This window comes from Melospiza melodia, chromosome 17 (assembly GCF_035770615.1).
Source record: "Melospiza melodia melodia isolate bMelMel2 chromosome 17, bMelMel2.pri, whole genome shotgun sequence".
NCBI classification, from domain to species: Eukaryota; Metazoa; Chordata; class Aves; order Passeriformes; family Passerellidae; genus Melospiza; species Melospiza melodia.
In genome coordinates, this window is record NC_086210.1 from 11,807,600 (window position 1) to 11,834,124 (window position 26,525).

Below are 26,525 nucleotides of genomic sequence, written 5' to 3' on the forward strand. Positions count from 1 at the left end.
GCTTTGGGCACCCCAGGCTGAGTGACTCTGGCTGCACTGGGAGAGCATGGCAGAGTTTCTTGGGTAGCTGATCAAGGACCCCCTGCCCTGGAACTGTCCCCATGACTCCCTGTCCTGGTTCCCCACGTCACCTGTCCACGATCCGCCTCTCCCTGCTGTCACTCCCCTTGCTCCCCACCCGTTCCCATGTCACGGCACTTCTTGTCTCGTTCAGCTCCCATCCCAGTCTGGATCCCGTTCCCAGTCTCATTCCCCGTCCCGGTCCACTATTTGTCTGGTTGCCGTTCCCATATTCCCAGGCCCATATTCCGGGTCCCACTACCGATTGTGCGTCCGTTCCCATATTTCCCTTTCTATGTTCCCAGTCCCATTCCTGTATTCCCGTTTGCGATCCTGGTCTCATCTTCCTAATCCCCATCTCATATTCTCTCTCCAGTTGCGGTTTCCATATTCCCTGTTCTGGTCCCATATTCCCATTCCCGCTCCCTGTCGCCATTCCCGCTCCCTGTCCCCTCTCACCGCACGCCGCCGCCATCGCTCCGGCCCTCACGTGACCGAGGAAACGCCGCGCTGCTCCCGCCCACCAATCCCAGTGCGCGATCTCTCCTGTATTTGCGTAACCACGCCCTTCGGTTTGGCCCCGCCCACCGCCGCCTGAAGCCGCCTCCAGGCGCTGTTTCCTTCCAGTTCCCTCCCAGTGCTCCCAATAAAAGCGGGACTGGCAGGGAAAGCGCTCCCAATTCCTTCCCGCTGCTCTCAGGATTCCACCCACTGTTCCCAGTATCACTCCAGTGGGCCGGGCCCCCTTTAGGAAGCCCCCTAGGGCAGAGCGCGGCTGCATTATATGTTGGCCAGTGCCCGAGCCGGGCTGGGAGCGGAGGAGGAGCGGGAGGAAGAGGAGGGACAGAGGAGGAGGAGGAAGAGCAGGAACAGGGGGAATACGAGCAGCAGCAGCAGAACCAAGCGGTTACCCTGCCCGCCCGTTCAGGCCGCTGCTTCCCCTGTCCCGCCGGCATCGCCCCCCTCCGGAACCCACAGGTGAGCGGGCTGGGGGTGGTCTCTGGGAGGGTTTTTTTGCGAGGCCGGGGATGTTTGGATCTTGCTGGACGCCAAAGCAGAGCCACAAATGCTGGAGGGATCTTGGGGGTCCCGCTTGGCGATCACCCGGTACCGACGGGCACAGCGGCAATCACGGATTTGGGGATCCCCGGGAGAGCCGGGGGGAACGCGGGAGCCCCGGAGTGGGGAGAGCGCAGAGGGACGATCCCGGAGCCGGGGGACAAACCGGCTGCCTGGAGGGGTGCGGGAGGCTGGGGATGAGCGGGCTCTGGGCCCCCCGAGGCCGAAACGGGCGCTGACTTCTCCAGCTGCACTTGGGCAGCGGGACCATCAAAGCAAATTCAGTAAGCCTTGTTTTCCCCCAAACCAGGATTTCCGATTCCCAAGCCTTGGTCCAATGCAGGAGAAGGAGTAGGCTGCAAGGAAGAGGAAGATGTCCCGGGAGCCCCAGGGAGGTGAGGAGGAAGTCAGTGCCCCTTTCGCCCTCTCTCCTGCTCCATCTCCCAGCCCAGCATGGCCCCCGGCTGCAGGACAACCCTGTTGCCAAAGCTGTCCTGCTTGGGACGCACTGGGGGGATCTCCTTGCCCTTCCCTGTGGCACGGAGGCAAATCCCATCCTCTCCTTGTCCTTCCTCCCCCAGACCAGGAGCTGAGGCTGGAGACCAGGGAGGACAAATCCCCACAGCAGAACCCCATGGAAGAGGCTGTTTTGAGCAGCTCCACAGCACAGGAACCCAACGGGAGGGAAAAGTCCTGGGGAAACCGTACGAGGAGGGGTTGCAAACGTAGATCACGGGGATCGGCGGAGGAAAGACCCACCCTGGTCTGGGGAGGCAGCCAGAGCTCGGAGCTGGGGGTCCATGAGCAGGTTCAGGATGGGGAGAAGCCCCACAACCGCTCAGAATGCGGGAAGAGCTTCAGCAAGAGATCCTACCTGATCCGCCATTGGAGAATCCACACTGGGGAACGGCCATACGAGTGTGGGGAGTGTGGAAAAAGCTTCTTCGAGCACTGCCTGCTGATTGTCCACCAGAGGAGCCACACCGGGGAGAAGCCTTACAAATGTGATAAATGCAGGAAGAGATTTCAGATCAGCTCCACTCTCGTCAGGCATCAGAGGATTCACACACATGAGAGGCCCTTTCTCTGCCCCGACTGCGGGAAAAGATTTAACCGTAATTGCACCCTCATCAAGCACCGGCGCATCCACACCAGGGAGAGGCCCTACAAGCGTCCTGAGTGTGAGGAGAGCTTCTCCCAGAGCTCTCGCTTGACCAAACACCAATGAAGCCAGCACTAAGGGCAGCCCTGCGAGTGCCCTGAGGGCAGGAAGAGCTTCCTGTGCTGCTCCAGCTCCATCCCTCACTGTAGGATCCGTGCTGGATGATCCCCAGTGAGCCATTGTGGGCAGAGCCCTGGTGATCTGTGGCGCCGGTGATCCGTGTTGGGAAGACACCTGCCTGGGGGGCTCCACATCCTCCTGGCTCCCCATGGGCACCTGCACACATCCACAGCCCAACATCAGAAATCCATTGTGGAGAGTAGATTGGTCAACTTCTGACTGCAGAAAAATCTCACGTTTTTCATCATCTCAGTGGCATTGAGCAATACTGGATAGCCTTGCAGGTCTTCTCCTACATAAATCCAGTGTTTTAGTTCTCCATGGCCCATGGCTGTCTTTCACAGCCAAATGAGGACAGACTGGGGCAAAACCCCTGATTTTGGAGACAGTGGGATGGAAACCCCTCCAAAAAATGTTCTTTCCACCCACCCAAGCACATGGATGCTCTGCTGGCCGGGACATGTAAATAATTTTTTTTTGGCCTTGATTTTCTTTTCCTTTCTGTTCATCCCTTTGAAACTCTTGAAACTGGGGTAAAAATAAAGACATTGAACTAAACATGGATGGGGGCATGTGATGACAATGACATGGGTGGGGACAAGGGAGGGACATGGAAATAGGTGGGGACATGGGTGACCCAGACATAGGTGGGGACATGGGAGGACACAGACATGGGGGTGATGCCCTAAGTTTTAGCTTTCATATTTTTCGGATTCTATATTGCCTTGTGTGTAACTCTGAACTTTGTATGGATTGTTAGTAAGTTCTCTTCACGGGGTAGTTAGACAAAACCATCCTTTTCCAGCTTGAGAATCCAAGTACATCTGTTATGGCCTCAGACCCAAAAAGCATAAACAGTGAGTTGAAGGGAGAAGACAAGGAGGATGGGACTTCATAACCTGAAGTTATAATTGGACAACTAACCCCAGTATGTAAATAGTTATTTACCAAACCATTATTTATGAAAGTGTGAAAAACTTATAGAAGTGTGAAAACTTGTGACTGGTGGTCCATGTTGTGTCCATCTTGGGCAGAGCCCCGGCCAGGCTCTTGTACTGCCCAAGGTATATCCTTTAAAGGCCTTTTAATAAACACCTGCTTTATTCCCTTAACTCTGTCTAGCCTCTGTTCCAGGTCAGCCTCTCATAGGCATCAGTTCTGGCACCCCATGAAGGGACAGAAGGCATCAGGAAAACCTCCTGGACCAGAGGAAGACCTAGCTGCTCCCCCCCACTCTTGCCAGCACTCCCAGGGTGCCCCAGCTGCAGTAGTGAAGGTATCAGAGCCTGAGAATCCTTGGGCCTGGCACGGAGGCATGTGAGTAACTCAATAAAGGAGGTATTCTGTTTTAGCACCTGTGTTAGCTGTTAGGAGATCTCTTGTAGTTTTGTTTAGTGTGGAAGGACCCTAGGGGGTCCAGGTGGAGTTGCTTTATGTTCACTCTCTGTCTCACCCACTAGAGTGAGAGAGGAGACTCTCTGGAAAAGTGAGCCTTTAGCACTACAGTGGGAAGTATTGGCCTGAGGCCTGGGCAGGTGCCATAGGTTAGCTCCTGCGCTATGGTTCCAAAGGTTGTGAGCTCTAATCCTGCATCTTACTTGTTCTTGCTTGCTCTTTCTCTCTACCTCTTGCTGGTTCTTTTGATCTCTGCAGACTCTCCTACTCACTAATGTTAAGATGGGGTTTGTATTCTCCTGTGATTGTAATAGTAATATATCGAGAAGTAGTCCTCTGGGGTTAATATTGAAAAACTGGCACGAACTAACAGATCATTGCTTTTTAAACCCAGACTTATCAGGCTCTCAGAAAAGATGTGTCCAACATATGAACTAGACAACGAGATTAAGAAATTAATATCAAGTTTAATATCCCACATATGGGAGGACAAATATTTTGACAAGTTAGAATATGCTAGGCTTTTTATGGTATTAGCATGTCAGCAAAGCCCATCAGCAAACAAAAAGGAACAGCATATATTGGTTTTAAATAAAAAAGACGGGAAAAGTAAAAAGGAGCAGTTGATATTGAGCAGTGGATGTAAAAATAAGGAGAAGGTGGAGTTAGACCTCATCACCCCTGATCTGAGGGTGGGGCCCAGAGCCCCTCCACCCCCGCCTGTGCTGTCGGTGCTGTGAAAAATGCCAATCACTTGTTTTTAAAATTTTAAAAGTTTAATAGTAATAAAATGGTTATAAAAATAGTAATACAATTAGAGTAATAATAATTTGGACAACTTGAATTAGGACAATATAAGACAATAAATATAAAAAGTTACGGACGTCCGGGTACCTTTTTCGGGCAGCATGAGCCCGAAAAAGGACACAGATTAACAGAGGATTAACCCTTAAAAGCAATAGCCTGTTGCATATTCATACACTTTATACATGATGCATAAATTCTATTCAAACACAGGATTCTGTCTGGTCATTGTCAACTTCTTCCTTCTAATCCTAACAGCGCCTTCGAGGCAGGAAGAAGTTCATTTCTTCTGATAAGAGGGCAATAGATTCTTTTTCTGTGAAAGATTTAGGTGTCCTGTGGCTGCTATCTCGCTGCGAGTCCCTTCTTTAAAAAAAGTATCCTACATAGCATAGTTTGTATTTTAACATTTTTTGTAACCTAAAACTATATTTAACACAGTATTTAAGAGAATTAATACCGCATTACTTTTTAACACAACACATATAATATTAATTTTAATATTTGCGAAAAGCTAATCATAAAATACATGCATTTTTCACAGGTGCCTCCCCCGGCGGTGGCCCCACCGTCCAAGCATGTTGGGGGCAGGATGGGGGGAGCATGCCCCCGGCTGCTCCTGGGCAGTGAAGGGAGGGCTCTGGCAGCCATCGCTGCAGCTATGGCCGTCCGCTGCAGCTGAGCCCCCCTCCCATCCCCACTTGTCCTGGGGGGCGGGTTCGGGGGGCAGAGCTTTCTGCCGAGAGTGGCCCGCCCGTGGGGGTCTGGTGCTTCTTCTGCTCACAGGCCCATGAGTTTCCGCAGCAACCCCGAACACTATGGAGCCGCCTCTGGAGATGGCATCTTCAAAGTGAGTAGGCACACAGCCTGGCTTCCACCACAGTGTAAGTTATGCTTAGTGCTGTCTAGAACTGGGATTGGTCGAAGCAGATGTACTACTCCAGCAGAGTCAACAGAGTCAGACAGCTCTTGCTCAAGTAACTCCAAGGAGGAGGAGAAGAATGAGATTACTGCTGCCCCGAGCAAGCAAAGGAGGGGAAAGATAGATAAACAGGCCATACCACACCCCCACAGCAAAATGTACTAGGTCAAAAAAAAGGTAAAGAACTGGTTTTGCAAGCCCCATTGCGGCAGGCAGTCGGCAACCAGGGGCCAATATGTGTAAAGGTTCCATACTCCCTTACTGAGTTGGAGTAGTGGAAAACTACTGTGAAGAAATATAAAGAGAATTCAGATTAAGGTGGCAAAATTAGTAGAAAGGGCAATTAACTCAAAACCCTGACTGGGCTGATTTGAACTCTACGAACTCCGACGCATTACTTGATCCCACTGAGAGACAAATGGTCAATGAAACAATTACATCAGTAGAGGCTAGCATAGCAAATGGGTTGCTTCAAGGCACCATTACACAGATATTTCCCCTAGAAAATCCAGGTAGGGATCTAAATACCAGAACATATGGCAAAGTTAAAACAATATCAAAGTCTCATGGTATATGGGTTAAAACATGGTGTCCCTAAAGCGATAAATTGGTCAAAGTCTTACAAAGTAAGGCAAAATTATGATGAATCACCCACTGATTTTTTTAAACAGATTGAGAGAAACTGCCATCAAATATGCAGATGTAGATCCTGAATCAGCTGATGGCAAAGCACATCTAGTTCTCTTATTTACAGCTCAAGCTACAAATGATATAAGAAGAAAGCTGCAAAAGATACAAGGGAGTTTGAGACAAAGATAAATTGGTAGAGGTGGCCTGGAAGGTATTTTGAGACAGGGGCCCAACTGAAAGAGTTAAATCCCAACCTAGTAAGAAGGGAACTCAGGAAAAGTCATCCAAGAAAACATCCTCTGCAGAGAAAGATCAGTTTGTTTATTGTAAAAAATGGGGATATTGGAAGAATGACTGTCCAGCATTGAAAGTCCCCAGTTCCCCAGCTCCCGGTAGGACAGAGCTCTAGTAGGTCAAGTTCCAAGTGATGTGGACTGAAGGCCGCCCCTCAGTGGAGCCTTCAGTTATAGCTGAACTGTGGAAAGATGACATTGAATTTTTAGTAGATACTGAAGTAGCTGATATGTTAAATACCTTAGAAGGGAAGGCAAGTCACGATACTGCACATGTTGTTGGGGCAGCTGGGTTAAGTGAAACATGGTTTTTCTTCCAACCTTTAAAATTTAAACTGGGAAAGCACTGGGTAACCATCAATTCTTCTATATGCCGAACTCCCCTAAACCATTGCTGGGGAGGGATTTACTAGAAAAAATGGAAGCAGAAATTAAATTTTAAAAAGGAAAAGGGGGTAAGAGTTGTAATTCCTGAATCTAAATTTATCCAAGTTGCTGCACTTTTTATACATGAAAAATGTAGTGAAATTCCCATTGAAGTTGAGAATGTGGTAAGTCCATTAGTGTGGGCCAGTGATATCCCAGGAAGATCCAAACAAGCAGAACCAGGGAGTATTGCATTCAGACCAGGAGCCACACCGGTAAGGCAAAAACAATACCCTTGAAATTGGAAAACCATAAGGGATTATTATCTGTAATTGAAAAACCCCCTCCAACATGGGTTACTAGTGCAATGTGGGTCCAAATACAACACCCCCGTCTTAGCTGTTAAAAAAGCAGATGGCAAAAGTTATCAATTAGTACAAGATTTGGGAGCAATTAACAAAATTACACAGGACATATTGTCACCTGGGGTGGGGGTCACACGGCCCTGTGCTGGGTGTCACCAGAGGCATCCTGGTAGCAGTGTTCTCACAGGTGTGGCGACATTGTCCTCTGATGCGTGTCCTGGTGGCATTGTGTCCCCATCCCCTGCCGTGGCTCCCTGTCACCTCTCTGTTGTCCCTGTCCTGCCCCGTGTGACCCTTTCCCCCTGTGCGTCCTGTCCCTATCTCCCCTGTGTGTACCTGTCCCCTTCTCTGTGTCCCAGTCCCTTCCACGATGTTCCTGCCTCCTGTCCTCTGCGGGGCTCAAGTCCCAGAGGTCCCAAGGCCGTGTCCTACAGGGTGTCACCGTGTGCCTCAGGATGTTCCCATGGCTGCTCCTGGCGCTGAGCGTCTGCACCAGCCCCACCACAGGTGGAGACATGACAAGACACCCTGTGACCCCCATCCCACAATGTTCCACAACACCCCTTCTCCTCTGATTTTGGGTCCATCCCCATCCATTTAGTGTCCATTCCCTCTGTTTTGGGTCCCACATCAAATCACCCCAAAGTCCCCCAAAATTCCTCACTCACGATTGTCCACCCCCTGGACCCCCCACAGGCACCTGGCCACAGAGCTGTCTCTGGTGCACCACAAAATCCCTGAAAATCACCCCAAAAGCCATTGAGATCCCCTAAAATGTTCACCCATTATGTCCACGTGCCCCACTCCGGGCTCCTGCCCCAGGCACTCGGCCACAGAGCTGTCACTGGTGATACCAAGCCGCAGGATCCGCAGGGTGTCCCAGACGGGGCCCCCAGCCACCGCCTCCAGCGGCCTCTGCCGCAACAGGTGGCCAGGACTGCAACACCAGAAATGGTCAGAGACCCAAAAATTAATCAGGGATCCCAAAAACCCATCAGGGATTCCAAAATCCCACGTTAGGGACAATACCAGGGTGTCTGCCTCCTCCCCTCCCAGTATTTCCCATGTGCCCTCCCACCTTGGGGACATTTGGGGGACATTCCCTTCACCCTCCCGGAGTGTCCTCCCTTTCCCTCCCACGTTGGGGACAATTCTGGTCCCCCCTTCCCTTTTGTGGTGTCTGCCCCTTTACTCCTGTGTTGGGGACATTTGGGGACAACCCCCCTCACCCTCCCATGTTCTGCACATCCCAGGATATCCCTTAACGAGTTGGGGACAATCCCAGGACATCCCCCCTGACCCTCCTCGACTTGGAGACATTTGGGAATACCCGCTTTACCCAGGTATCTCTTCTGGGGGTCCCAGGTGAGCTGCACGGCCACGGCCAGGCTAATGCCCAAGGAGCAGCTGGTGACAAGGACAGTGTGGGCTGGGGGGGTGGCCATGGTGTCACCTCCCCACCCCTGGCAAAGGCTCTTAACAGGATCAGCGCTCATGTGGCACTGGAACTGGGGTCAGGACAGGAGGGAACAAACGGAGGTGACACCCTGAGATCCCCCCAACAGGGGGGCACAAAGGGGGAATCCTCCCATAGCTGCCTCCAGGGGTGGCAGAGATTTGGGGACATTCCTGCAGACAAGGCAAAGTGTGGGGTTGGCCCACCCCGTGGGAGTTTTGCAGGCACCCCCAACATGGACAAGATGAGAATCTGACTCCTTGTTTCAGAAGGCTTGATTTATTATTTTATGGTATATATTATATTAAAACTATACTTAAAGAATAGAAGAAATAATTTCATCAGAAGGCTAGCTAAGAATAGAAAAATAATGATAACAAAGGCTTGTGACTCACTGAGACAGTCCAGACAGCTGGACTGTGATTTGCCATTAATTAGAAACAACCACATGAGACCAATCACAGACCACACCCCAGGGCAGAGCATGGCTGCTTTTGCATGCTGGCACTAGCCTGGGCAGGGCTGGGAGCAGGGAAGGAGCAGGAAGAAGAGGAAGGAAAGAGGAAGAAGAGAGGAGGAGAAAAGGGAAATGGAAAAAATGACTGAGAGGATCAGGAGGAAGAGGTGGAGTGGGAGGAAGAGCAGCAGCAGAAACATACAGTTCCCCCACCTGCCTGCTCAGGCCATAGCTCCCCCGGCTCTAGCAGCATGGCCCCACCACCCTGTCCGAGAACCCGCAGGTGAGCGAGGAGAGGGACCTCGCTCAAATCCACTGGGGGATCTTGGGGAGTTTTTTTTTTTTGTGGGGCCAGAGATGTTTGGATATTGCAGAACTCCAAAGCTGAGATGGAAATATCCCCAAAAGGACTTTGGTGGATGCCATGTGGTGATCGCCTGGTACCAGCAGGCAGAAGGGTGATATTGGGTTGGGGATCCTCAGGAGAACCAGGGTGGAACATGGGAGCCCTGAAGTAGGGACAGCAAGAGGAGTGATCCCAGAGCTGGTGGACCTCCGGCAGCCGGGAGGAATAGGGGAGGCTGGAGATGAGTGGGCTCCAAGTCCCCTGAAGCTGAAAGGGGCACTTGTAAGAATCCGTGTATCTCGGGCTGCTGTATGAGTCCATTCTGGCTAGCTCCGGACCCTGGCCCACACGGTCTTACATGGACAAAGCAAAAGAGGAGAAACGCTCTTCTCCACGTGGAGATGAGTGTCCTGTTTATTGCTTTGGGAAGAGACACTTCAGGATTTGGAGACCTCCCAAGTGGAAAAGAGGGTGTAATATTCTTGCAGGGGACCTTTATACCCGAGGGATGGGGGCGGGGAAAGAGGACCGCAGCCAATGGGATACCATTGAGGAGGGGTGAGGGGAGGGGTAACCAGGGGCCAAACCACCAGGGAGTATAGCAGAGGGGTGCATGAGCGAAGGGAGAAGAGAAATAACAATCTACATGACATAAAATACTCAGTACAAATTTCCAATCGCCCAGTGCAAAACAACAACTAAATAAACTATTTAGTTCAATACAACACCTCCCCCTTTTCTCTTAACAAAAATAAAAGGAAATGCATCGGACTATTTCTGCTGCAGATTATGAATTTGTCCACCACTCATGATTCGCAGGCCTGTCAATTTGCTTTAGGTCCACAAACTCTGTGCGGTTGACTTCTGCGGTACTGCAGACCAAACCATTGATAGCCTTTAAAAGTATGCGACGTAGAATCCCAAACGCTAACATGACTAGAAAAAGAGCAACAAAAAACAACAAAATTGTCCTAATTATAGAGGTCCACCACCACAAGAGTCCCCAGTCCTTGAACCTCCTGCTGAACCAGTCCTCAGATTCCTGCTTGACTCGTCCGATCAGGCTTTTCACTTCTCGGAGAGCTGCATGGATGTTGGGTGCCTTTGATGCTAGGTTCAGGCAGCACAGTCCTTCAAATTCCTGGCACTCATGTCCATGCAGCAGCAGGAGGAAATCTATGGCCGCACGATTTTGGAGTATGGCCTGCCTGGTAATCTCCTTGTCCTCTAGGAGGGAGCTGATGGCCGTGGATGTCAAGTTTGCCTGTTTGACTACCCAGCACTCTAGGTGTCCCAATTCACATAGAGCCTTGGCTGCTGCAACCCATGGAAGGAACAGGGATACGGTAACTCTTTTTGACTTAGCCCAATGGAGGATGTCTGCATCACAATTTGGGTCCAAATTGTCAAGGCTTCTCTTGTGAATTTTGCTGGCTGAATTGTTCTTTTGAGTACATTTGCCAATCATGGTTTGGTTGCGTGTCAACAGGGACAACCGCCCAATGGTACATGGCCCTCCTAAAAGCCGAGAGGGGATTCCTGCCCATGCCAAATCCCCACAAATTCGTAGTATTTTGGTGTGAAGGGTGTCTTTTGTTGCTGGCTTTGGGGGCAGTCTTGGGCAAAGTGTCCTGGTTTTTTGCATCTGAAGCAAATGACATGTTGAAGTTGCTCTGGTGACATCTGTTGCCTCCTCACTCCTGGAGATACAGCTGCCACAGTCACTGGGTTTGTCGGTCTTGACCACGCCTCCCGTGCAGCAAACAGTTCCGCCTTCCTAGCACAGGTTTCCATCATCTCTGCCAGTGTAGGTGGGGGGTTGAGAGGCAGTCCCAGGAGCACCCTGCTGCAGACTTCATTAGCATTCCTCTGCGCCATCTCTTTCACTATCTCCGCTTGTGTCTTGAGGTCCTGTACTTGTCTCTCAATCTGTGCATGGAGCCAGTTGCAAGAAACTGCAAGAAACTTTCTGAAGGAGACTGTTTAATGTCAAGGAAACTACCACTAGCTTCAGCAGTTGGTAGCTGGTTAAAAGCCTTATCCACAGCCTTTGAAATCTTATCTAGAATGAATTTTGACAACATCCAAGCTTGGTCCTGAGGCTTAGCCCACTCTCCCTCACCGCACTGTTGCCTTCTGATATAAGGCAAGGCGACCTGGTTCTGAGGAACAGCACAGTGACCCAAACCCTCCAGGGTCGCTCGGGCCAAGGAGCACGCAGACACCAATGTGGTAGACGGTCCAAAGGCCTTTATTATCTCATCTCGTGGGGTTTTATAATCTAGGGGGTCTTCTACATCAGAGGGGGTCTGTCTTTACTATCTATGGTTAGTAAGGAGTGGAAAGTTACTGGGTAGGGAATGGAAAGTTACTGGCACTCAGTTTAGGGAGGCTACGTTCCCATGATAATTTCTTATCTAAGGGGAACGGGGTCCTGCCTTCCCGTTACATCGCGAGATCTTCTGACCGCCTGTCCCTATCTACCACATCTCCCCCCCTTTTACACAAATGAATGAGGTAGTCATACACATAGGTACTGAAATGACGTATAACGTTGTAGTTCGACAAGGGAAAGGGATTTGGTAAACCTGAGTAAGTTTTTGCCAGACAAGTTTAGAACTTGTGACTGGCAGTGTTCCCTGGTTGAATTCACAGCAATTGTTGCCGGCCTATGAACAGGATGTTGGTCCGTTCTAGGCGGGCCTGAACGAATGAGACTAGCTTTTTCAGCAGGCATGGTCCGAAGGTAACTGCCAAAAGCAGCAATGCCAATGGACCTATTAGGGTAGAAATCAGAGTGGTTAGCCATGGTGATTGATTGAACCAGGACTCGAACCAAGCCTGTTGGGCTTCCCTGTCTTTCTGCCTCTGAGCCAGTCAGCTTCGGAGTTCTGTCATGGAGTCTCTTACAACTCCTGTGTGGTCTGCATAGAAGCAGCACTCCTCTTTCAAGGCGGCACACAGGCCTCCTTGCTGCATGAACAGGAGGTCCAGACCTCGCCTGTTCTGCAGGACCACCTCCGAAAGTGAGGAGACTAACTTCTCTAGAAAGGAGATGGATTTCCCGAACCTTTGCAAGTCCTCATTGATTGTCATTTGCAGCTGGGACAGTCCTTGGTGTTGGGTCGCTAAGGCTGAGACACCCGTTGCCATTCCTGCTGCTCCTAGACCAAGCAGCATTGCAATAGTTACACCTGTTATTATTTCTCTTTTGCAGAGCCGGCTGGGTCCCTTGAAAAGGTGGTACACTTCTTCGTCTGAGTGGTACAGGACCCTAGGAACAATCAGAACTTGGACACACAAGTTGTTAGAGTCATCGGATTTGGCAAGGAACACACAGGGACTCACTCCGGATCGCTGGCAAACCCACATCCCAGATGCGGATGGGACTACCCACTTATTGTTTTTCCTGTCGGGCTTGACAACTTTGGTGCAGACGTTGCCTTTCTGCCTAGCTAGGGTTGCATTGCAAAGAATCTGCCCTGGCCTGTGACTTTACTCAGGGTGATCCCTTTGCGAGGGGTTTCCCATCTGCACTGGTGAGGGGCATCTGCTGTGGAGTAACTGAAGGGAGTGTGTAAAGCGACTCCTTCGTAAAAGGGGGGTTTGACACCGTAACAAAGCCAGCAGGATTCAGTTAGGTTAGGGTTGGATTCGTTCAGGGATACAAAGGTAGCTTCTAACATACGAAGGATTGGATCTGAGTCCGACCCGGCTGAACGGCTTATCTGAGAGGCTTCTGCATGACCGGTCGGGACGTTGCTGACCCCTGTGGGTAAGGTTTTGGGGTAGGCTACGTTTCTCCCTTTCGGCATGCTTTTAATGGCTTTGTTGGGTCCGACCGCTCGGGGCGCCGATGGTTGGAGCCTAATAATTCGCACATTCACCCTCTCTTTCGACCCTTGAAGGACTACTGTCCATGTTCTGCCTATGGCCCAACTGGGGTGATGTGGCTGCAAGACTGTCATGTTGTAGCTAGTACATTTCCGAATTTTTGGGACTTTATGGTGATTTCGATAGAAGCTTCCGTGAAGGAAGACGGGTGTTTTGCAACCGCTGGGTGCCCAGGTGAACTGTAAGAATTTGTTGGGCCCCGACAGTCTGGCATCTGTAACTATGGTTTCACAGCCCCAGTGCCCACAATATCCCCACCCTGGGTGATTGCAGTAGCTTTTTCCTGGGTTTGAAGCTGGGCACCAGTAGGATAGGTACATGTGTGTGGCATGTGGGGAATTGGGGTCTACCTTTGGTCATCCTGGAAACAGGTTGGTGATGCGGAGCACGAAGGATGGGGTGTTTGGTGTGGTGATTTCTCTGAGCACCTTGTCACTACTAAGGTGTTGCATGACCCACCTGAATGGCCGATGGGGGTAGTGATCTGGGCTGGCTTGCCCTCTGGCAACAAGCCCCAACAGCAAAATCACACAGAAACACCTTCGATGCTTGGGTCTCACCCGTGCGGGTCTCTCGGGCGCTGCCTGGCGGCTTGGTGGTCTGTCACTTTCCTCTGGAATGGGGATGTACGTGTCACGAGGACGTCCCACGAGCATGTCCTGTAAACAGAAACTCGCAACTCTCGTCAGTCTCATTCTGCTCGTTGTGAAGGTCGGGCTTGATTGACTTAAGTGGACACCACTTGATTTTGCCGTCCTTTTTGACAGCTGCGTACCCTCGCCCTGTGAGCATCAGCCTCCAGCCCCGTTCCCATTCGCCTAGCTCATTTCTAATTACCACCTGCGGGCCCTCCTCTAGCGTTTGGTTGGCCCAGTGTTTTTGAACGGGACTGTTTGTTTCATCTCCCCTAGGGAACTGATTCAGTGCTAGCAAAGCGGTTGCCAGCATACGCGCCTGATCTCCTGGGGGAATGGCATTGGCAAAGCCCTCCGCTTTCGCCAATACTTCTATCTTGGTTTTCAGGGTCTGATTTGCTCTCTCTACTATGGCCTGCCTGGTACTGTTATACGGGATACCTTGCACTAATGTGATGCCCCATTTTGAGGCGAATTCTTGCACTGGTTTGGAGGTGAAATTGGACCCATTTTCTGTTTTGATCTGCTTGGGGATACCAAGCCAAGCCATGGCTGTCAGCCCGTGTTGAATTGTGGCCTTGGAGTTTGTTTTGGGGTGCTGTGTGGCTGTAATCGTTCCGCTATAAGTGTCTACTGTCACTGCTAGCCATGCTCGGGGCTTCAGCAGTTGACACCAGGTGAAGTCCGACTGCCAGATCTCTGAAGGCTTGAGACCTGTCGGGTTGACCCCACAGGTCCATAGGGGTAACTTCTGGCAATAAGGGCAAGTGGCTACCACATGTTTTGCGTTTGCCGTCGAGATTCCGCATCTCTTCGCCAGTGCTTTGGCTCCGATGTGGAGCGACTTGTGCAGTTGATGAGCTTCCTGCAATGTCCATACGCCTTTTGCTGCGGCGTCCGCTTTGTTGTTGCTGATCTGGAAGTAACCTTTGACTGGGTCATGGCTGTTGATGTGAATGACTGACACGGTGCCCTGTCGCGAGAAGAGTGCTTCTTCCAGAATTAGGGCTGCTGCTGATATTGACACTCCTGGTCCTGCCATGGCTAGGCAAAGCCTTGCCACGAATATATGAAGTGTTATAGCCACCAGCTGGGTGCTTTTCCATGCCCAGGACTGCCCTCCCACTCTGTTCACTGGAGAGACTTCTTTGAATTGCCAATGTCCGGGCCAATGTGCTTGGGGAATAATTGTACAGTCTGATCCCGTGTGCGCCCAGAACTGAAACCCTATGACATGGGGATCCTGACTGCCATAAAGGCGGCATGTCCCCCACACCATCAGGGGTTCCTTTCCTATTCTCATGGCCAAGGCCACCCAGGGATCCCGCTCTGGGGCATCTCCTGCTGGCCCTGTACCACCGGCGCAGGTTGTGGTAGTGGGGGGTGCGAGGGTACTGAGGGTGCTGCAAACTCTGCCATTGCACCGTAGGCGAGGATGCAAAATTGACTGCTCCCTGTGGGGGCATGGGGTATGAGGATCCCCTGCCCCACTGGGGGTTGCTGTAGCTGGGCCATCTCGCATTCGCAGCAGGAGGAGGCTGAGAATGGCCCGCGCGCCCCCTCCCTCTCCCGTTTCCCCGGGGCCGGGATCTACAGTCCCTAGCAAGGTGTCTTCCCGCAGATCCAACAGATCCCTCTCAGGCATGCTTGGAGTGGGGGTGCTGCCAGGGAAAGCTGTGCCGGCTGGGGACAGCTCGCTGGGTCGCTGCCCTTCCCCAGAAGCCTGGGCTAACGCGGTCGTCCTGCCACTCCTGCTTAAATACAATCGGCCCCGCCCCATCAAAAAGCATGCAGCTTATTTGCGTAATATCAAAAGGGAGCAGAACGTCATTGCTAAAAAGGCCGTCCACAAGAGTGGATACTACAGCTGAGTTGATCCCTTTTTCTGAAATCTCTTTGATAATCGCTTGTACACCTTTTGTGTTAACCAGGGTATATGCCCTTTGTTGGTTTCCCTGCCCTCCGGTGACCCTCACCGGGAAAGCGTGTATTGTGGCTGCCGGTACCTGGTCTGCACAAGCTATTTTTATTTTCCCCCAATCGGTGAGTTTGTGTTGCGATTGTTTCCCGATATTGTTTAAAGATTTACTCGGTTTCGCTTGAAACTGCATTAATTCTGCTCTCTCGGTTTCCGAGTCCCAGCCGGGCTCGGTCGGCTCTCCCGAGTTGTCTGAGCAGCTGTTACTTGACTCTGAGCTGGAAGTCAACTGCCGGTACATTTCCAGCGCTCCATGCCATTTTGTGCGGCTTTGACCCCGCTCCTCCCTTCGGGGGTGGGGCCGTTCCCTCCCCCTGGGGTCCCCCCGCCTCCTGCTGGGGGAGGTCCTTGCCCCATAAGGACCTAATTTGAATAGAGTGCTCTGATTGGTCTTACGGTCCTCTGAGGGGGCCGCCCCTTCTCCCCGCTCGCCCGCGCACGCGTTGTTAAGCAGGCTGACTACATTTCCACCCCCCGCCTCCTCCCTTCTGCCCTGAACACGCAGCTTGGTGCCATTTTCAAACGGATATGGCGGGGGCGAGTTTTTACCGATCCCTATGGTGTCCGACAATCTGGCCACATTTCACACCTCTTCCGCGAGCCCCTACCAAAAGGATCGTGCGCGCTGCTCTGCCCCCTGCGCTGGATCAGTGACCGGCGGGGAAGGGTTGGGTAGAAAAGCTGGATTTTTTGAAGGTTCCGCGGGGGGGCCAGGGCCCGGCGGGCTCCGCGGGAGGGTCGGGGGGTCCCTAGGGGCTCTGGGGGGTCGCCTGGGGGCTCCGGGGGGTTTGGGCTCGGGCTCGGGGAGGGGTGGAACACGCCCGGTCCCCGCGTATTCCCGCCTTCAATCAGATCGCTCTCAGAGGCGGTTTGCGTCAAAACCCCCACCCCCAGCTTTGGTGTAGCTAATAAACGTGTACATGCGGATTTCCACGTCTCCTGTTCTTCTAACAACTTGCGTAGGGCCTCTTCTACTTTCCCCCACACTTTGAGGCTTTTACCACTGCCTGATGACTTAGTGTCCTTCGCTAGGGCGGCAGTGCACTTCTCCCACACTTCCGAATACAATATATTTACTGGACGTTTGATCGTCCCCAGCTCTAGGAGCCTTGCAATAGCAAGATTAAAATTCCTGAGCTCACATTTAATTCCCCATCGCTCACGAGCCTGACTTACGACCTTCGCTGTGGATTTCATGGTCCATGCTGGTCCGAGGGCGTCCCCTCCGCTGCACTAGGCCAGCTGTGCAGCCGCCGTCCTCTGTCCAGGGGAATCCCCACTCCCCGGGCGCTGATCGGCTCCCGGGTTTTCGGCACCAGTTGTTGCCTTCTGATATAAGGCAAGGCGACCTGGTTCTGAGGAACAGCACGGTGACCCAAACTCCCCAGGGTCGCTCGGGCCAAGGAGCATGCAGACACTAATGTGGTGGACGGTCCAAAGGCCTGTATTATCTCATCTCATGGGGTTTTATAATCTAGGGGTTCTTCTACATCAGAGGGGGTCTGTCTTTACTATCTATGGTTAGTAAGGAGTGGAAAGTTACTGGGTAGGGAATGGAAGGTTACTGGCACTCGGTTTAGGGAGGCTACGTTCCTATGATAACTTCTTATCTAAGGGGAACGGGGTCCTGCCTTCCCGTTACATCGCGAGATCTTCCGACCGCCTGTCCCTATCTACCCCACCGCACAAATGTTCATAAATAATGTTATTATTTTCTAAATCTTTGGTACCCTGAGGGATTTACTTAAGTTCCTCCAAGAGATTCCTGAGAGATCTCTTTCAGGAGCTTTCCCATGGATCAAACTTTGACTAGGTAAGCAGGCACTGGAAAAGATCTAGGAGGTCAGTAGGAACAAATTCAAGGGATGTTAACGTAGCTCTCATCACGCTTCTAAAAATTTCACTATTTCTCCCAAATTCTAATTGACTTTTACATAACTCACACTTTGTCTGGGATGAGAAGGGCTTGGTAGGTTCTAGGGCCGGCCCTACCACCTGTGTATTGAACAGGAGCTACCAAGGGGATGACTTCTTCCTCCTGGTTTTGAACCCCAGGGTTTCCCCTTTCAGCTGCACCCCCGTGGGACCCAGCAGGGGAACCACCCCCTCCTCCAGTTCTACTCCCATGGAAACTGGGAAGGGGACCACCCCCTCCCTCAGTCCCACCCTCATGGGAACCTCACAAGGGAATAACCCCCACCCCAGCCCCACTGCCTTGGGAAGCAGGCAGGTAAACACCCTTCACCCCACCCCCATGGAGACTGGGAGGGGGTACACCTCCTGCCTCTGCCCCACCCTGGTGCCTTGGCAACTGGGACAGGGGACATCCCCTCCCCCTGCCTCAGCCCCGTGGGAACCGGGCATGGCCCCACCCCCCCGGCCCTTGGCTCCATCCCCCCAGCCCTTGGCCCCACCCCCCCGGCCCTCAGCCCCACCCTCTTGGGACTCGGGCAAGGGGGCGTGGGAAACAGGAAAAGGCAGGTGGGCGGGGCAACCGTGGGAACCAGGGCGGGATCACAGGATGATGTAATGGGGGCGGGGACATGAAGGGAGGGGGAGGAGCATCCAAGGGAAGGAAGGGGTTTTGAGACCAGAAGGGGTTGGGGGAGAGGACCGGCGGGCGAAAGGGATTGTGAGGAGAAGAGGGCTAAGTGGAGGGCTGAAACACGTGGATGCCGCCATTTTGGGCTCCAGCCATACGATCAGCAGTATCCTGAATGCCACCCATGTGTTCGTAGCCATTTTAGGGATGGGGGGTCAGAACGTGAAATTGGGATAACAGAAACTAGGTTAGAGGGGTGCAGGGAAGGTGCTCTGTCAGCCTGCACACAACTGTCAGAGCCAGGGTACTGAGAGGGAGGTGGGTCGCCAGGGAAGCAGTGGCAGTACCCTGCCAGAGGTACCCTGTGATTGCCGGGGAGCCTCGCTCATCTCTCTCAGTTCAGGGGCAGAGGGTTTGGGAGGAGAGGTAGGAGAAGCCGCAGCAGGGGAGATTTACTCTGGCTGTCCTTTCAAATCCCTCTTTAGGATTTCTTTACGAATCACCAGGAACACCGGGAAAAATTGAGACACTGTCCCATCTCCCTGTTCTGCTTTCACCGTTAACAAGGCTCAAATTTTTTCCCAGGCAGAGACAGAATTAACATTCTGCTGGGTAAACTGATTCCACCCTCTAGCCTTCTTGCCAACAAAAATGCGACAAAGAAGTCAGAGGAAGGTGAAAGTCCCAAAAGCTAACATAATCCACTCATGGGAATTATCAGCTCCTTTGTGACCGTCGTGGGAGACGACCACGTGGGGTGCCACCTGAAAGAATCCGTGTATCTTGGGCTGCTGTATGAGTCCAACCTGGCTAGCTCTGGACTCTGGCCCACACAGTCTTACATGGACAAAAGTAAAAGATGAGAAACGCTCTTCTCCACATGGGGACGAGTGTCCTGTTTATTGGCCTGGGATGGGACGCTTCTGTGGAAAAGAGGGTGTGATTTGCTTGCAGTGGACTTTTATACCTGAAGGACGGGGGCGGGGGAAGAGGACCGCAGCCAATGGGATACCATTGAGGAGGGGCAAGGGAAGGGGTGACCAGGGGCCAAACCACCAGGTGACATAGCAGAGGGGTGCATGAGGGAAAGATCATGTGATGGGAGAGGGGAAATAACAATCTACATGACATATCATACTCAGCACAAATTTCCAATCGCCCAGTGCAAAACAACAACTGAATAAACTATTTAGTTCAATACAACACATGCAGAGGGACACGGTGACACCTTGAGGGCCATGGGGCCTGCGGGACATAGGGTCACCCTGAAAGACACAGCCCTGGGACCTCAGAGAATTTGGACCTGCTGGGCGCAGGGGACAGAGATATAGGAGGAGGGAGGGGGACACATGGAAGGGGACAGGGACTCATAGGGGAGACAGGGACACATGGGGGAGACAGGGACACATGGAGCAGGACAGGGACGCACAGAGGGGTCAGAGGAGCCACAGTGGTGGATAGGGACATATGAAGGGGAGGGGACACAATGCCACCAGGACACACATCAGGGGACAATGCTGCCACGCCTGTGGGGACACTGCCACCAGGACGCCTCCAGTGACACTGAGCATGGGACCACATGACCCCATGGATGACACTGACCCTTGCCCTTTCCCCAGCCTGTCTCAAGGGGTGCTTGGGGTCCCCAGAGCACAATGGCCTTGGGACACCCTGGGAACTGTCACTCACTTCTGGGCCACTTGTCACCAGCTGAACAAGTTCCCATCCTGCTCTGGTAGAGGGGTGACATTCAGCTGGGACACCTCAATGGTGACAATGGAGAGAGGGTGGCAGGGACTGCATTGGACAGCGCTTGGCCATGGCTGAGATGACAGTACTGGTGGCACTGTGGTGGCACAGGTGGTGGCATTGATGATGTCCCAGATTGTGTCCTCATCCACGTTCCCCACATCCACATCCATGGCCATGTCCCCCCATATCCCCATCCATATCATTGTCCCTCACAGGTCCCCCTCTATGCCTTAGTTCAACTCCTTTATTTCTACCCCAGTTTCCGGGCTTTCAAAGGGAAACCTTTTCATTTCAGGACCAAAACAAAGGGATTTACATGTCCTGCCAACAGAGCATGCACATGCTTGGGTGGGTGGGAAGAACCATCTCCAAAACCAGGGGTTTGCCCCAGTCTGTCCCCATTTGGCTGTGGAAGATGCCCGTGGGCCAGACAGAATTAAAAGGATGGATTTATGTTGGAGACGACCTCCAAAGCCATCCAGTATTACTTGATGACACCAGAAGATGCAAAAAGTGAGCTTTTTCTGGGCTCAGAAGTCGACAAAACTGCTCTCCACATTGGATTTTGGATTTTGGGCTGTGGATGTGTGCAGGTGCCCATGGGGAGCCAGGAGGATGTGGAGCCCCCCAGGCAGGTGTCTTCCCAATACGGATCACCGGCACCACGGATCACCAGGGCTCTGCTCACTGGCTCTCACTGGGGATCATCCAGTGTGGATCCCATGGGGAATGGAGCTGGAGGAGCACATGAAACTCTCCCTGCATGCTGGGGCACTTGCAGGGCTTCCCTTTGTGCCGGCTTTGTTGGTGTCTGCTCAAGTTAGAGCTCTGTGGGCTCTTCCCACACTCTGGATACTCATAGGGCCTTTCCCGGGTGTGCATGTGCTGGTGGCTGACAAGGGAGGAGTTGTACTTGGAACCCTACCCACAATCGGGGCAGAGGAAGGGTGTCTCCTCTGTGTGAGTGCGTTGGTGCCTGAGGAGATCAGAGCTGGTCTGAAACCTCTGATTATATCCAGGTAGGAATGCTTGACTGCTCCCTTTGGGTGGGGCATCTCACAAAAGGATGATGTAATTTTCTCATTCCTGCAGTGAGGCTCAATGTCCCATTAACAGAAGATATCTCCCTGGAGGGGTTGTGGAAGAGATAAAGAAAACTTCCCAATTAACCGAAGATAACTGCCCCACCTCTAACAGATGGCAATAGAATACATACCCCTAACCACATCTTGCATTTCCAACCTCAGACACTCTCCATTGCTCTCAGTAGCCCAAAGTGTGATCCCTGTTGCTCCATTTTAACAGCAGTATGATCCCAGTAACCTCCAGTATGATCCAAGTCATGTACCACCATTCCCAGTATGGTCCTAGTATAATCCTAGTTGCTTCCAATCCATCCCAGTATGGTCCCAGCTGCCTCCAGCTGCATCAACACAATCAGTCCCAGTATGATGTCATTTGCTCCCAGAGTGCTCCCAGTTGCTCACAGCAGCTCCCACTCACACTCAGAATGATCCCAGCCATTCCCGGTATATCACATTAGCCCCCAACGTGGTCTCAATTGGCCTGGCAGGTTCCTACTCCCTCCCAAAATGATCCCAGGATGATCGCAGTACAGTCCAGTCCTTCCCAGAGATGCCACTCATGGCATCTCCCAGCCCTCCCTGTGTTCCCCCCTCTCAGATTGTCCAATAGGAGCCCCATGGGCTGGAAGGCCTCAACCAGGGTCCCCAGCAAGCCCCAGTGTGGATCTGCAGCCCCCAGTTTGCCCAGTTTGCCTCTCCTTCTCCCCAAGCAGGGTTCTATCCCGGCCCCAGCGGGTGGGAGCAGCCGAGAGCCCCGCGCTGCCCATCCCGACCTGTCCCAGCTTCATCCCCGCTCCTGCCGCCGGCTGTGAGATCTGCGGGTCTGGGGCAGGAGGAATGGAATGGTGGAGCGGGGAGGGAGAAGCAGTGGGACAAGGGCTGGAGGGAACAAGAGAAGGAGGAGGAGCAGGAGGCAGGGAGGAGGACGAGTGGGAGGAAGAGCTGGGAGAGAGGAGGAGGAGCAGAAAGTGGAATTGGGGGAACCACACGCTCCAGCCCTCGCTGTGTCCGCCATGTGGATGGGGGTATGTATTCTGTTGCCATCTGTTAGAGGTGGGCCAGTTATCTTGTGTTAATTGGGCAGTTTTCTTTATCTCTTCCACAACTCCTCCAGGGAGATATCTTCTGTTAATGGGACATTGAGCCCCATTGACAGTCCTCCCTCCATGGAGATATTTTCTGTTAATGAGAAAATGCCATTGAGCCTCACTGCACGACTGATAAAATTACATCATCCCATTGTGAGATGCCCCACCCATGGGGAGGAGCCAAGCATTCCTACCTGGATGTAATCAGAGATTTCAACACCACAGTCAGGCTTGTCCCACTGGATTCCCAGAGGAGCAGCGTTTCTTCTCCACTGGATTCACTGAGGAAGACCAGACTTATCTACACCACCACTGGACCTTTGGAGGAAAACTACACCCTTCTGCAGGATCACTGCTTCAACAGAACCACATCTGTCCCTCCAGGAGGACTGCAGCCACCATTTAATTGGAGTGCAACAAACACCCTGACTAACAGGATGTCGGGTTGGATTCTGACTCAGACAGTGGGTTTTTGTACTACTACATTTTTTATTTTATTTTTCCTAGCAAAGAACTGTAATTCCTGTTGACTTCTGATGCAAGGCAAGGCGACCCGGTTCTGAGGAAACGGCACGGCGACCCAAACTCTCCAGGGTCACTCGGGCCAAAGATGCACGCAGACACCAATATGGTGGATGGTCTAAAGGCCTTTATTGTCTCGTCTCGTCGGGTTTTATACTCAGGAAGGTTTTTTCTCTACATCAGGGGGTCTTACCTTACTGTAATTGGTTAGTAAGGAGTCGAAAGTTACTAATGTTAGGGGGGACTACATTCTTGGGTGATCCCTTATCACTAGGCATTAGGGGTAGAGGAATCCTGCTGCTTTCCGTGACATCGCGAGATTTTCCGAGCGCCTGACCCTATCTACTACATCTCCTCCCCCTTTTTCACAAATGAACGAAGTAGTCATATACATAGGTACTGAGATGAGGCATGAGGTTGTTGACAAAGAAAGGAGTTTGGTAAACCTGGGTAGAAAATCTTGTGACTGGCAGTGTTCCCTGGTCGAATTCACAGCAGTTGTTGCTGGCCTATGAACAGGATGTTGGCCCATTCTAGGCGGGTCTGAATGAATGAGACTAGCTTGTTCAGCAGGCATGGTCCGAAGGTGACACCTAAGAGTAGCATTGCCAATGGACCTATTAGGGTAGAAATTAGGGTGGTTAGCCATGGTGATCGATTGAACCAGGACTCAAACCAACCCTGTTGGGCTTCCCTGTCTTTCTGTCTCTGAGCCAGTCTGTTTCGGAGTTCTGCCATGGAGTCTCTCACGACTCCTGTGTGGTCTGCATAGAAGCAGTACTCCTCCTTCAAGGCGGCACACAGGCCACCTTGTTGCATGAACAGGAGGTCCAGTCTTTGCCTGTTCTGCAAGACCACTTCTGAGAGTGAGGAGACTGACTTCTCTAGAAAGGAGATGGATTTCTCGATCCTCTGCAGGTCCTCGTCAATTGTCGCCTGCAGCTGTGACAGTCCTTGGTGCTGTGTCGCTAAGGCTGAGACTCCTGTGGCTGTTCCGGCTGCTCCTAGGCCCAGCAGCATTGCGATAGTTATACCTGTTATTATTTCTCTTTTGCGGAGCCGGCTGGGTTCCTCAAAAAGGTGATACACTTCTTCATCTGCTGGCAAACCCACATCCCAGATGCGGATGGGACTACCCACTTATTATTTTTCCCGTTGGGTTTGACAACTTCGGTGCAGACGTTGCCTTTCCGCCTAGCTAGGGTTGCATTGCCAAAGCATCTGCCCTGGCCTGTGACTTGACTCAGGGTGATTCCTTTGCGGGGGGTGTCCCATCTACATTGGTTGGGTGCATCTGCTGTGGAGTAACTGAAGGGAGTGTTTAGAGCGACTCCTTCGTAAAAGGGAGGTTCGACATCGTAACAAAAGCCAGCAGGATTCGGTTAGGTTAGGGTTAGATTCGTTCAGGGATAGGAAGGTAGCTTCTAACATACAAAGGATTGGGACTGAGTCCGACCTGGCTAAACGGCTTATCTGAAAGGCTTCCGCATGACCGGTCGGGATATCAGCGACCCTTGTGGGCAAGGCTTTGGGGTGGGTCGCGTTTCTCCCTTTCGGCACACTTTTAATCGCTTTGTTGGGTCCGACCGCTTGGGGTGCCGATGGTTGGAGCCTAATAATTCGCACATTCACCCTCTCTTTCGCCCCTTGAAGGATTACTGTCCACGTTCTGCCTATTGCCCAGCTAGGGTGATCTGGCTGCAAAACTGTCATGTTGTAGCCTGTACATTTCTGAAATTTGGGGATTTTATGGCGGTTTCGATAAAAGTTTCTGTGGAGGGAGAGGGGTGTTTTGCAACCGCTGGGTGCCCAGGTGAACTGTAAGAATTTGTTGGGCTCTTGTGGATCCCACCCAGGCCCCAACGGTCTGGCATCTGTGACAATGGTTTCACAGCCCCAGTGCCCACAATATCCCCACCCTGGGTGATTGCAGTAGCTTTTCCCAGGGTTTGAAGCTGGGCACCAGTAGGATAGGTACATGTGTGTGGAGGGTGGGGAATGGGAGTCTACCTTTGGTTGTCCTGGAAACAGGTTGGTGATGTGGAGCACGAAGGATGGGGTGTTTGGTGTGGTGATTTCTCTGAGCACCTTGTCACTACTAAGGTGTTGCATGACCCACCTGAATGGCCGATGGGGGTAGTGATCTGGGCTGGCTTGCCCTCTGGCAACAAGCCCCAACAGCAAAATCACACAGAAACACCATTGATGTTTGGGTCCCGCCCTACTTCCCACATGCCCAGCACAGTCCCCTAAATCCCTCTTGGCATGGTGGAGCAGCTGCTGATAGGCGCCTTGGCTGGGGGCAGTTTACTGCCAAGTGGCCTGCCTGGCCACACTTAGGGCATGCCATCACACTGGACTGTATGGGCTGCAGTGTGAACTGCTGCTTGCATGGGAGCAAGGTGTTCCTCCTTTGCAAAGTGTCTGATCATGTCTGCTGTATTAGACCCAGGTGGCAGTGATCTTAAAATGTCCTTGGTGGCTGAGTTGCATTGCTGGCGTAGGCAGTCTGCCAGCACGGGACCCTTAGCCTCTGAGGGTAATGAGGAGGAATCTAACGCTGCCTGAAGCCTGTCCACAAACTGAGTGAAGCTCTCACTTTCGCTCTCATGGTGGACCATGGGGCAGGGTTAGCCACTGCTTTGGAAGCAGAATGAATGGCCTCTCGGGCAGCCCGGGTGGTTGTCATAACTTCATGGGCTCTTAATCTCTCAGCCTGGGCCTGGGGGGTGATCATAGTGGGGTCTCTGCCCACCAATCTCTGTATACTGGAGCCGTGTAGTGGATGGTCAGGTCCTGTTATCTGGGCTAGCTCCTTTGTGCATTGATCTCCCACTCTTGTTTGAAAACAATCATTCCTGCCCCATCAAAAATCATTCTGCACGTCTGTTTGATGTCAAAGGGAAGCATGTCATCCCCCCCAAAAACGCCATCAATAAGTGTGGTAACCATGGTAGAATTAATCCCCTTGTCTGCAATCGCTTTAATAATTGCCTGTACCTCTTTCAGATTCACTGGAGAATAGGTCCTTCTTTGGTTTTCGCCCCCCCCCACGCAGACTGGGAACACTAGCTTGGCTGAAGGGGTGTACTCGGCACAGGCTATCTTTATTTTTCGCCAGTCTGTAAGTGGGGTTCGGTCTTTCTCTGCTGACCCCTTCACCCATGCGGGAGCGCTGCGACTAGAGACCTTATATGATGCTGCTCTCCCTCTGTTAAGGCTAGAATTGGAATCGGAGCTCCAGCGACTCCCTCTCAGACTTGTCCCGGCTCGAGTCTGAGTTGGAGTCGGAAGTGGAATGACTGAGAACTTCCGGGCTGCTCTGCCTTTTTATCGGGCTCCGACCCCGCCCCCTCCTGTGGGGGGCGGACCGTTCCCTCCCCCTGGGGTCTCCCCGCCTCCTGCTGGGGGAGGTCCTTGCCTTATACGGGCTTAATTTGAATAGAGCGCTCTGATTGGTCTCACCCTCCACCGCGGGGACCACCCCCCTTCCCCCCTGCTCTCCCGCGCATGCGATGTTAAGTGGGCTGACTCCATTTCCGCCCTTTTCCCCCTCTTCTCTTCCGCCCTGACCACGCGGCCGGCCACCATCTT

General features: G+C 52.3%; 1 protein-coding gene across 2 annotated transcripts; it reads left to right on the top strand.

The window, feature by feature from the left end:
• Positions 1 to 25: 25 nt before the first annotated feature.
• LOC134426006 (zinc finger protein 572-like) lies at positions 26 to 4,850 on the top strand. Of its 2 annotated transcripts, XR_010029825.1 has the most exons (4): positions 26 to 1,038; positions 1,430 to 1,514; positions 1,701 to 2,863; positions 3,536 to 4,850. XR_010029825.1 is itself a non-coding variant. In XM_063170999.1 (3 exons), exons 2-3 carry the CDS (start codon positions 1,493 to 1,495, stop codon positions 2,345 to 2,347), a joined length of 669 nt encoding a protein of 222 aa, XP_063027069.1. In that variant the 5' UTR covers positions 26 to 1,038; positions 1,430 to 1,492; the 3' UTR covers positions 2,348 to 2,963. The 2 variants fall into 2 exon arrangements, 1 of the variants encoding a protein (XP_063027069.1); XM_063170999.1 differs by lacking the exon at positions 3,536 to 4,850 and having other exon boundaries at positions 1,701 to 2,963.
• Positions 4,851 to 26,525: the final 21,675 nt, after the last annotated feature.

Bases quoted from the DNA above. Each gene is read 5' to 3' on its own strand.
- LOC134426006 (XM_063170999.1), top strand. From the start codon at position 1,493: ATGTCCCGGGAGCCCCAGGGAG. The intron at 1,515-1,700 runs GTGAGGAGGAAG...TTCCTCCCCCAG, and splicing joins GTCCCGGGAGCCCCAGGGAG to ACCAGGAGCTGAGGCTGGAG.